This window comes from Erinaceus europaeus, chromosome 13 (genome assembly GCF_950295315.1).
Source record: "Erinaceus europaeus chromosome 13, mEriEur2.1, whole genome shotgun sequence".
In the NCBI taxonomy this organism is placed as follows: Eukaryota; Metazoa; Chordata; class Mammalia; order Eulipotyphla; family Erinaceidae; genus Erinaceus; species Erinaceus europaeus.
Window position 1 is genome coordinate 91923123 of NC_080174.1, and position 12410 is coordinate 91935532.

General features: G+C 53.1%; 1 protein-coding gene across 1 annotated transcript in view; it reads right to left on the reverse strand.

The window, feature by feature from the left end:
- The window catches only part of MFN2 (mitofusin 2), a 29960-nt gene extending 19942 nt beyond the window's left edge, over positions 1-10018 (reverse strand). The window contains exons 1-3 of the mRNA XM_016192529.2: positions 9847-10018; positions 7670-7817; positions 3335-3513 (exon numbers count right to left, since the gene is read on the reverse strand). Coding sequence (XP_016048015.1) covers positions 3335-3509 — 175 coding nt within the window. The 5' untranslated portion in view covers positions 3510-3513; positions 7670-7817; positions 9847-10018. The remainder of the gene's footprint in view (positions 1-3334; positions 3514-7669; positions 7818-9846) is intronic.
- Positions 10019-12410: the final 2392 nt, after the last annotated feature.

Below are 12410 nucleotides of genomic sequence, written 5' to 3' on the forward strand. Positions count from 1 at the left end.
CTGCCGCCACCCAATCGAGGCGAGTTCCCTCGCCTGCGAACCCCCCCCCGGCACCCAGCACCCCTCCCGTCCCAGCAATGACCTTGTCCATGGGGCAATCTAGGCCCCCGTCTGCATCATCGACCCGAGTGCCCAACTGACCCCTATATCCAGGTGCTCAGAGTCCACTCTACCCACAGAAACGAGACGACCATGGTAGTGTCTGCCAGACGGAGAACAAGCTCTCAAAGGAACCCAGCGTCTACCCACACTAGGAAGGGGCATCCGTGGGCTGGGTGTCTGTCTCTCAGCTCACTCCAGGGGCGCAGAGCTAAGGTGGTATATGGAGTGCTGGGTCCTGAAAGCAGAGCCTGCATACCTGGGGTGGTGTCTCTGCCAGCGAGGTTCCCCACATAGGGTTACGTGAGGTCACAGAAAAGCTGGCAGTTCAGCTAGTCAGCTTATCACACACAAGACCTGACACTCACCCTGAAGTTCAGTCTCCAGAACGGAGAGACACAAGCATGTTGTTTACTAGCCACTCAGCATTGTTTTGTTTTTTTTTTTAAAGTTCATTTCTTTATTTATTCATTTGTTACTGGATAGAGACAGAGAGAAACAGAGAGAGGAGGGGAAGACAGAGGGGGAAAGAAAGACAGACGCCTGCAGACCTGCTTCACCGCCTGTGAAGCGACTCCCCTGCAGGTGGGGAGCCGGGGGCTTGAACCGGGATCCTTATGCCAGTCCTTGTGCTTTGTGCCACCTGCGCTTAACCCGCTGCGCTACCGCCCGACTCCCCACTCAGCGTTGTTTTAACTGAATCTATTTGTTCATTTATTGACTAGAGACAGACACTTAAGATGAGAGGGGGAGAGAGAGAAAAAGGCACCTGCAGGCCTGCTTCACCACTTGTGAAGCTTCTCTCTTGCAGCTGAGAACTGAGAGCTTGAACCTAGGTCACTGAGCACTGTAACTCAACGGGGCATGTCACCACCCAGCCCTCCAAAAATAATTTTTTCCCCTTAACTATCACATTCTCCATGTAGTATCAGCCCTCCAAAATTAAGATTTGAAAAAAATTATTTGTCTACAAGAGAGAAAAGACAGAGAAACAGAGCATCACCCTGGCACACTTGATGCTGGGGGTCAAACACAGGACTTCATTCTCACAAGCCAGGCACCCTTCCCGCTGAACTACCTCCTTGGCCACAAAACTGAAATTCTAAACCTAACAAATATTTAGGGTGGCAATAACAAATACTGAAGAAGTGGCTGATAAACAACAGAAATGGGCAGGGGAGGGAGTGTAATGGTTATGCAAAAAGACCCTCACTCCTGATATTTTGAGGTCACAGGTTCAATTCCTAAGATGGCCATAAGCCAGAGCTTAGTGGTGCCATGGTTTAAGGAAAAAAAGAAAAAGTAGGGGAGTTGGGCGGTAGCGCAGCAGGTTAAGCGCAGGTGGCGCAAAGCACAAGGACCAGCGTTAAGTATCCTGGTTTGAGCCCCTGGCTCCCTACCTGCAGGGAAGTGGCTTCACAAGTGGTAAAACAGGTCTGCAGGTGTCTGTCTTTCTCTCCCCCTCTCTGTCTTCCATTTCTGTCTTATCCAACAACGTCAGCAATAAAAACAACAATATAACGACAACAGTAAAAGAAGGGCAACAAAAGGGAATAAATTTAAAAGAAAAAAATAGGGGGTTGGGTGGTAGCGCAACAGGTTAAGCACACATGGTGCACAGACTGGCATAAGGATCTCAGTTGGAGCCCCTGGCTCCCCATCTGCAGGGGGTGGGCGGTCGCTTCATATGTGGTGAAGCAGGTCTGCAGGTGTCTGTCTTTCTCCCCCTCTGTCTTCCCCTCCTCTCATTTCTCTCTGTCCTATCCAACAACAACAGCAACAACAACAAGGGCAACAAAAATGGGAAAAAATGGCCTCTAGGTCAGTGGATCATAGTGCAGGCACTGAGCCCCAGCAATAACCTTGAAGGAAAAAATGAAAAAAGAAAAAGAAAAAAAGAGAAGGAAAGTGAAAAATTAAATTAAGAGAGGGAGGGCGCAGTTGTGGAGTCTGGGAGTCTGAGATCAGGTGACCAGTCTGGCTGGTGAAGGCTCTTTTCCCCTTCTGTCCTGTGGCTAGAGGAGATGAGGGAGCTCTGGGGCTTCTCTTTCTCCTTAAGGGAACTAGTCTCTGCCACGAGCTTCACCCTCATGACCCAACCACTTTCCCAAAGCTCTGGCTTCTAAAGCCACCAGGCTGGGTGTCAGAGTTCCAGCATGTGGACTAGGGTTTACACCCACTCACAGCACCTGCTGGGCACACTCTTTTTCCTCACAGGGAGCCCTAGGGGACAGCCTGGCATGCCCGACGGGTGGAGAGCAGAGAATGGGGTACCTGCTCTCAACTCCCAGTCTCGCCTGGGCCAAGGACAGCTGAAGATCCAGCTGCTGGATGTTCACTGAGTCTCAGGACTTGGTGCCAAGTGCCATGCTGGCACTCAGACCTAGTGGGGCCCCAGGAACGACGGCCCCCAGGGACACAGGAACTAGAGGCTGACTCTAATCAGCAAGCAGTGGCAACGGCACAGGCGACACAGATCTATTCATAGCCCTGTCGCCAGCCTAAAAATATCAGCGAGAGAGAAAACTTCCCGTCAGAGGAAAGTAACCCCAGACAGCGCAGGTGTGGACAGTCCAGGATGACACCCAGAAGGGGCCAGCCAGCTGCTCAGTGGTTAAGCACCTGCCCAGCATGCAGGAGACGCCATGTAACGAGACAAAGACACGGAAAATATCAAGAATGGAATGGTACTCTGGTCTTGCTCTTACACAAACACAATGGGGGGGGGGGGTGCCACCGGGCAGTGGCTCACTCAGTCAAGCACACATAGTACTAAGCACAAGGACTCAGGTTCCAGCCCCTGCTCCCCACCTGCAGGGGGGATGCCTTATAAGCAGTGAAGCAGGTCTGCAGGTGCCTCAGTTTCTCTTCCTCTCCTTCTACCCCCTCCTCTGGATTTTTCTCTGTCCTAGCCAATACAGTGGAGGGGCCGCCGGCAGGGGCAGGGACTTCCTAGTGCCGGCACTGAGCCCCAGGGATGAGCTGGAGGAGGAGAAGAGGCACCCGAGTGGCCCTGCTCTGTCGCTGTCACCAGAAAAGACTCACCTGACCCCATGACTGCAGAGAACACAGGAGGACTTCTTAAATGACAGACTGCTTACCTTCCTGGCCTCGTCTCCTCAGAGCAGAGCACTGCTGAGGTGACCAGCCGTGTGGGCACAGAACTCGGCTGTAACCCCCTTTCCCCTAGCCCCCGCCTCAGGCAGGAGCTAGGAGGCCACTCTGCCCATCTTACCGTCCAGGAAGGTGGCGCTCTCCTGGATGTAGGCCCCCAGCTGCTCAAAAATGCCATTGATCTTCTTCTTGGCGGTGACAAAATGCTTGAGGGGGGAAGCGTTCACTTCAGCCATGTGTCTCTTGTCCTTCTTGGCAGTGACAACGGGACTGCATCGAGAGAAGAGCAGGGACATCGCGCTGCAAGAGAAGACGCCGTGAGGAGACAGGGCAGGGACACACTTTGGGGACATGTTGCTGTGGGCGCCACAGGGCGCTGGGTGGAGGGGGCCAACTGCACTCCGTCAAGACCAGGGGGTCTCCGGGAACAGGTCAGGGTGGGGTAGGAACCAGCACCTCAAAAGCAAGAGATGCTTTCAGGACACAGGTCATCTGCCGGTCACACAACACAGACACTCAGGCGCCTATAGTGAGGCCCTGATTCAGACCCAGCACCGGCTACCCTCACTTGTAGGAGTGGCGAGCTCAGGGCCAGGAGGTGGCACACCTGGCTGAGAACTCACATTATAGTGTGCAAGGACCCGGGTTCAAGGCCCTGGCCCCCACGTGCAGGGGGAAAGCTCCACGAGTGATGAAGCAGGGGTGCAGGTGTCTCTGTGTCTCTCCCTCTCTATCTCCCCTCCACTCTCTATTTCTCTCTGTCTCTCCAATAATAATCAAATTAGCGAAACAAAGAGTGGCGAGCTCTGTCTGCCCCACCTCAGCAGGACAGGGAGGAGTCACCAAGTGAGATACAGAGGGGCTGCTTTGGTCATAAGCAGAATGTACACAACTCAAATCTCTTGTGTTTCTGGTGTGTCACCCGCCCGAGGGAAAAGGCCTGGAAAGGAGAAGCTGCCAAAGCCAAGGGAAGGTCCTCGCTAGCAGCTCCCATCACCGCCCCCCTGGTCTCAACGCGCTGAGTCTTAACAGGCCCCACAAACTTTGTCTTAGTGGGAGGTGGACAAGGAAGACTGAGTCTCATAGAGAAAGACCATTTCTGCAATTCTTAAAAACACTTATATCCTTTTTGATTTTTTTTTTTTTAAGATAGAAGGAGAGGTAGAGAGAGTGAAAAAGATCGCAGCACAGAAGCTTGCTCCAGGACGGGGGGGGGGGGGAACGGGTTGAACCTGGGTCACGGCAGAGCAGCGCTCTATCCAAGGGAGCTACTTCACAGGCCCACGTGGGCACCTCTCGTTATAAGCGTGTGACTACAGAAGATGTGTGTCCAGAGGAGAAACAACGCAAAGATTCTGTGGATAGGGAGTCGGGTGGTAGCGCAGTGGGTTAAGTGCACGTGGCACAAAGTGCAAGGACCCACGTAAGGATCTCGGTTCGAGCCCCCGGCTCCCCACCTGCAGGGAGTCTTGCTTCACAGGCGGTGAAGCATCTCTGTCTTTCTCTCCCCCTCTCTGTCTTCCCCTCCTTTCTCTATTTTTCTCTGTACTCCCCAACGACGACATCAATAATAACTACAACAATAAAACAAGGGCAACAAAAGAAAATAAATAAGTAAATAAAACCTAAAAAAAAATTATTAAAAAAAAAAGATTCTGCAGATAGCACAGCTGGTTTTTGTAAACTCTCTTGCCCTCAGTCAATCTCACACACGTCATTGGAGTCTCTCTCCATCTCTCTCTCTCTCCCTCCCACTCTCCCAAACTGCCTTCTCTCTTCATATAGCAAAAACCTGTGAGGAGTTGAGAGACCTGACTTCAAAGCTGTTTGGTCTGAGAGGCAGACATCCTGGAAGAGGCGGTAACTAAGCGTGGGTGGGCATCCCCAAAGCCCAAAGCGGATCGCCCCGCCAAGGTCTCGAGTGGACACAGCTACTTTTCCAGGAGTTTAGAGCCTGGGAAGTCCAAGGAACAGGTCCCTTAAGGACAAGCACAGCGTGCCTGGTTCTGCCCCTGCAACCCTGGCAAGTTCTTGCCAGCAACTCTGCTGCCCACTTCCTGGTCAAAGCAGCAGCACCTCTACACCCGGCCCAGCACTCACTATGAGCGAGCAGAGCAGAGTGGCTCCCAGTGAGTTCGGAACCAATTTCTGAGAAGCATACAAAAAAAAAAACCTTCTGCAAAGTATGCAAGTACTGAAAATTGGTTCTCAGAATTGCAGACAGTGGGTAGAAAGACAGACTGAGAGAGATGTGGAACCCACGTGTGCTGTCTGTCTGAGCCAAGAGCTCATTTTTGATGTTAATGATTCCTGAGGGAGACGAGAGAGAGAAGTGACCATACACCCACCCACCCCTCTCCCTCTCCCTCTCTCTACCAGAGCCCTGCTCAGCTCTCATTTAAGGTTGTTGTGGACCTGAAATTGGAACCTCAGAACTTCAGGCATGAAAGCTGTTCGCAAACAAAAGAAAACGAAGTTCTCGACATAAACATTTTCACTGTCACCCAAAATCCTATGTCTATTTCTCTCCTGCTCCTCAGAGAGGTGAGACAATCTCGAAAGACAGCTCCTTAGCATGGAGGCCATGTGTCAAAGGCTTAAGCAGCAGAGACTGAAGAAGGGAAACTGAGGAAGAGGAGCCCGACCCTCCCAAAGCAGAGAACGTTCCCACCTCACAGGGATGGGACACACAGGTCTGCTCAGGGCAGGGGCTAGCCTTGCCCGGCCCCGGCAGGCAGCCATATGTTCCAGGAGATCCACTGGGCTTGTGGAGCGAGTGCTTTCGAGTGCTGGCCACTGTTTGAAAGCTCGGAAGACAGAAGCCAGTGTTAGTCATGTGTAAGTGCCGGGGTCAGAGGCATGCACGGCAGTGTGAATGCAGAGGCTAGAGGCTGCAAGGTCTGCTGGGAGTTCAGGAAGCGCAAGAGGCTGGAGGTCTGTGCCCCCAGCCTCAAGCCTCTCACACAGATCCTCCTGCAGACCCTTCTAAATGCTGCGGCTCTGACTTTGCTGACCCGAAGCCGAGACTCCACGCTGGACAAGCTGTTTGCAAGCTGGAATCCGCTTTCCCCTTTCACCCAATTTGGAAAACGCCTACGGTTATTTTATTTTATTTTGCCTCCAGGGTTATTGCGGGGGCTTGGTGCTGGCACTATGAATCCACTGCTCCTGGAGGTCATTTAAAAACTTTTTTTCCCTGTGTTCTGGGAGATGGCACAGTGGATACAGCATTAGACTCTCAAGCATGAGGTCTTAAGTTCTATCCTCGCAGCACATATACCAGAGTGATGTCTGGTTCTTTCTCTCTCCTCCCATCACTCATTAGTTAAATAAACAAACATACATACATATACATATACATATATATATATATGTTTTGTTTTTTTTTTTTAGCCAGAGCACTATTCAGCTCTGGCTTATGGTGGTGCGGGGGCTTGAACCTGGGACTTTGGCGCCTCAGCCATGAAAGGCTGTTTGCATAACCATTATGCTATCTACCCTTCACCCAATAAATAAAATCTTAAAAAAATTATTTTCTAATTTTTACTAGATAGGACAGAGTGACATCGAGAGAGAATGGGGAGATAGAGAGAGGGTGAGAAAGACAGAGGCCTGCAGATCTGCTTCACCTCTTGTGAAGCATCCCCTCTGCAGGTGGGGAACAGGGGGCTCAAATCGGGACCCTTGTTCTTGGTAACATGTGCACTTCACCGGGTGCACCACCGCCCGCCCCCCACCCCACTGTCTTTCTAGACCCAACTCTACGGTCACACTCCCCAGGAACCTCTGTGGCCCTTCCTACAGAAGCTGCCTCTGCGTAAGTTCTTAAAGCCCGCAGGATCCTAAGTGGTGAGGGGGTGTTCGTCCCTCACAAGTGCCGAGGGCAACTATTATCAGAGGCTGAGCTGGCTCTACGCGTCAAGGCTGCCGTTAGCACTCGAACACTCGAAAGCCGCGCCTCGGCTCAGGCTGTCAGCTGCCGGGTACCTGCTACTGGAGTGTGAGGATGGAGGCGGCAAGGCCCTGCAAGGTCTGCACAGCGCCTCCCAGCAGGGAAAAGAGAATAGAATGGGTCCACAGATGGTCTGCTGGCACAACCGGAACAGGGGAGAGGCTGAGAAATCGAGACAGAAGAACAGAGCGTGAAGGGGCCGGGCGGGCTCTCAGGTGCTGTGGTAAGGCACTGGGAGGAGCCCGCACAGCAGAGGAGGACAGACGGACAGGGAGGACAGACGTGCTGTGCAGGGAGTCTGGGGCCTGGCTCTCTCGGAACCGTCTTTACACGGTCGTGGTCAGCAGCCAGCGCAGGGCAATTCTCCGTGAACGCACAGAGGCTCTACGGCAGCTTTGAAACACCTCTGGCTCCGTGTGCGATCCACCTGCCCACCCCCAGCCCACGCCTCCTCCTGCCCCACCGCCATCCAGGCCGCGGGCAGCCGGCACACCAACGACTCACTTCTTAGATGGCGGGAGACCTCACAACATGGACATCGTGGGCATGGCTGCAGTCAAAGCCGAAAGTGACCCTGAGTTCTCTCCTCTGTCCTCCTTCGGACTGAGGTCTCAGGGCAGCCGGTTGCGTGGACTCTGCCAGTGCTGGCTGGCTGAAGAGGAAAAGGCAGGTGTCACCAGACAGTTGGGGCGGGGGGAGTGAAAGGTATGCAAAGCCGGGTTGAAAGTCAAGCAAACTTGGTCCCTGAAGTGCCCGAGGGGCCAGCCAGGAGGAAGTGGCCTGGGGACGAGCACAACACAGAGTGGGGACAAAGCTGGGGACACAGCATTTTTTTTTTTCCTCCAGGGTTATTGCTGGGCTCGGTGCCTGCACCATGAATCCACCGCTCCTGGAGGCCATTTTCCCCCCTTTTTTTGTTGCCCTAGTTGTTGCAGCCTTGTTGCGGTTATTATTGCCATTGTTGACGTTGCTTTGTTGTTGGATAGGACAGAGAGAAATGGAGAGAGGAGGGGAAGACAGAGAGAGAGGGGAGAGAAAGATAGACACCTGCAGACCTGCTTCACCGCCCGTGAAGTGACTCCCCTGCAGGTGGGGAGCCGGGGGCTCGAACCGGGATCCTTAAGCCGGTCCCTGCGCTTTGCGCCACGTGCGCTTAACCCACTGCGCCACCGCCCGACTCCCGGGACACAGCATTTTCCAGCCAACCGCTGGTGAGAAAAGCAAGTGGGCTGGGCTGGGGTAGGGCCACAGCAAGGACGGAGCTGGGGCTGAAACAGGGAAGTGGGACTTATTCAAAGACTGTGTACCAAATGTCTCGAAACATATTACTTCTCACCTCTAGGGGACAGAGCAGAACAAGGATACAAAAGAATTATTGACTGAGAGGTAAGCCACAATAGATTGCCTTCCCAAGATTCCAAAATTCATTTGTTTTAAAGTAAGTGGGTCTCAACAGCCTCCGTCTGTTTATGGAAAAGAATAGTAAGCTGAATTCTCAAGCTTTCAATAAAAAAAATAAATAAATAAAATAAAGTAAGTGGGTCTGCCCATTCATTACCCTGCCCTTGGAGGGGGTGAAAAGAGAGATAGTCAGCACCCTTTCTGGGAGAAGCCCAAGAGAGAAGACGGGAACCAAACACCAGTGTTCACTATTCTGCACGCCTCTGTGTCTGCAAGGCGCCAGAATTAAGGATTAAAAAAAAAAAAAAAAAGGGGGGTCACAGTGGGTTAAGCACAAGGACCGGCATAAGGATCCTGGTTCGAGCCCCTGGCTCCCCACCTGCAGGGGAGTCGCTTCACACGCGGTGAAGCAGGTCTGCAGGTATCTGTCTCTCCTCCTCTCTGTCTTCCCCTCCTCTCTCTATTTCTCTCTGTCCTGTTCAACAACGACGACATCAATAACAACAATAATCACAACAAGGGCAACAAATGGGGAAGAAAATGGCCTCCAGGAGCAGTGGATTCATGGTGCAGGCACTGAGCCTCAGCAATAATCCTGTAGGCAAAAAAAAAAAAAAAAACAATCAAACAAAAAAGAACAGTTCTCATCCTGGAGGACTCCAAGACAAATCAGAAATCGTACAAGTAAGTAGAAGACTGGGTGGCCCGGGAGGTGGCGCAGTGGTTAGTGTTGGGCTCTCAGGCATGAGGCGCTGAGTTCAATCCCACACAGCACATGCACCAGAGTGATGGCTGGTTCTTTCCCTCCCTCCTCCCCACTTTTCCTCTTCATATTTTCCTCAAGAATAAATAAAATCTTTAAAAATCTGCTGAAGGAGCAAAGTGAGGCGAGACCCGGGCACCGCCCACAGGCAGGAAGGGGGCGTGTGGGCTGAGTAAATGTCGGTGACCAGAAGGGAAAGGGCAGGAGTGGGCCAGGCACTGGGGTTGGGGAGTCGGGGCGCCCGGAGGCTGGGAAGTTGGGGGCCTGAGGCTGGGAAGTGGGGGACCTGGGTGCTGGGAAGTGGGGTCCCGAGGCTGGGAAGTCGGGGGGCCCAGAGGCTGGGAAGTTGGGGACCCGGAGGCTGCGAAGTCGGGGGGCTTAGAGGCTGGGAAGTTGAGGGCCCGAGGCCGGGAAGTTGGGGACCCGGAGGCTGCGAAGTCGGGGGGCTTAGAGGCTGGGAAGTGGGGGACCCGGAGGCTGGGAAGTGGGGTCCCGAGGCTGGGAAGTGGGGTCTCACCCGCTCGTCCCGCCTCCTTAGGGCCGCCAAGGCCCCGCGGGGAGGTCCGCAGGTGGGGGCGCTCTCCCGCTCGGATCTCCAGAACCCGGGGTCTCAGGGTCCCACCGGCACAGCACGGGGTGCTGGGACTCCACGGCAGGGCCCAAAGCGGGCTCCCTCCACCCCGGCGCGCCCGCCCTCTCACCTTCACCTTCCCGGCCTCCCGGCGGCCATCATGCCGTCTACGTCACCAGTGAGCGCCGGAGACGGGCGGGCGAGGGGCGGGAGTACGCGCGCGCCGCCCGGGTGGCCACCAGCCTGGCGCCCCGGTCCGGGTCAGCGGGTGGGCCTCGAGCTCGGCCAGGTAAACCCTACTGCGCCCCTCCTCCAGGGTGGAAGATCCGGCTTCCTCAGAGGCCGGAGAGGCGTCTCCGCGAGCTCTCGCGCTGCCGTGCGTCCCAAACTGATGACGCGCAGTCGCGGGACTTTCGCCCGTTGCGTCATGGGAGTTGTAGTTCTGCCCGGCGCCCATCAGGGAGGGGCGGGGCTTGGCACTGTCAAGAGGCAAAGACAACAAGGGCGTGGAAGGCTGAGAGGTTCCCGCTCTTTCTTTCATTGCGCCAAAGGCTGAACTGAACCCAGGGCTCCTGGCTGCTCTAGAAGCCTAGCTAGCTTTCTGTAGGTTCAGAGACCTCTTATGAGGTTCAGAAGCGTCGACTGAATTAACGAGTGCAGGAAGGAAGACAAAGGCAGGCTTGGGCCAGCTGACTTGGAGGAAGTGTGCCTTCCATCAGCAGTGGCTGAGCTGGGCACGCAACCTGCATGTGAGCTTCACACAGGCTCTCCCCGGAGGCTTGGGGAAAGCTCACTGCAGCTGACACTGGGCAGGTCACTGGGCCTCATTGTGTGCCAGGCGCTGGGCTACGGCAGGAGACAGGCCCACTGGGCACAGCCACCAGCCTGCCTACCTGTTGCAGCTCAGTAGCCATGAGAGGTGACCTGACCGGTGCAACCTGAGCTGCGATGGGAGACAGTGCAGAAAAGGAATGTCAACTTTATCTTACTGATTCTGTGATAAGTGACTATATTGCCTACAAGGTTACCGCTGGGACGCTCGGTGCCTGCACTATGAATCCACTGCTCCTGGAGGCCATTTTTCCCCATCTTGTGCCCTTGTTGCTGTTAATATTATTGTTGCCATTGCTGTTGTTGGATAAGACAGAGAGAAATCGAGAGAGGAAGGTGAGACAGAGAGGGGTAAAGATAGACACCTGCAGACCTGCTTCACCGCTTGTGAAGCGACTCCCCTCCAGGTGGGGAGCTGGGGGCTCGAACAGGGATCCTTACGCCGGTCCTTGCGCTTTGCGCCACCTGAGCTTAACCCACTGTGCTACCGCCCAGCCCCCGATAAATGCCAATATTTTCGATTACTTGGGTGAATTACCCAAACTCACCTGCTTATTTTCTAGTGTTGCCCATTAATTTTAAAGATTTATGTATTTTATTTATTATTGTTATTTATTTTGCCACCAGGGTGATCGCTGGAGCTCGGTACCTGCACGACAAATCCACTACTCCTTGTGGCCATTTTTACTTTTACTTTTCTTTTCTTTTTTTTTTTTTTTAATAAATGTGTTCTGCCAGGGGTCGGACGGTAGCGCAGCAGGTTAAGCGCAGGTGGCGCAAAGCACAAGGACCAGCATAAGGATCCCTGTTCGAGCCTCCGACTCCCCACCTGCAGGGGAGTCGCTTCACAGGTGGTGAAGCAGGTCTACAGATGTCTGTCTTTCTCTCCCCCCTCTGTCTTCCCCTCCTCTCTCCATTTCTCTCTGTCCTATCCAACAATGATGACATCAACAACTACCATAACTACAACAATAAAACAAGAGCAACAAAAGGGAAAATAAAAATTAAAAAATAAAAAGAAATGTGTTCTGTCACTAAATTTATTATTTTATTTTATTTATTTTCCCTTTTGTTGCCCTTGTTTTTATTGTTGTTATTGATGTCATTGTTAGATAGGACAGAGAGAAATGCAGAGAGGCAGGGAAGACAGAGGGGGAGAGAAAGATAAACAAGACACCTGCAGACCTACTTCACCACTTGTTAATCGACCCCCGTACAGGTGGGGAGCCAGGGGCTTGAACCGGGATCCTTACTCTGGTTTTTGCGCTTCGTGCCACATATGCTTAACCCGCTGTGCTACCACCTGACTCCCAATTTTATTTATTTATTAAATATTTATTACCTTTTGTTGCCTTTGTTTATTGTTGTAGTTATTGTTATTAATATCGTTTTTGGATAGGACAGAGAGAAATGGAGAGAGGAGGGGAAGATAGAGGGAGAAAGACAGACACCCGCAGACCTGCTTCACCACTTGTGAAGTGACCCCCCTGCAGGTAGGGAGCCGGGGGCTCAAACCAGGATCCTTACACCAGTCCTTGCACTTTGTACCACCTGTGCTTAATCTGCTGCTCTACCGCCTGATTCCCCTTACTTTATTTATCAAAGAGAGAGAGAGAGAGAGAGAGCCAGACATCACTATGGTACTTGTGCTGCTGGGGATAGAACTCAGGACCTCATGC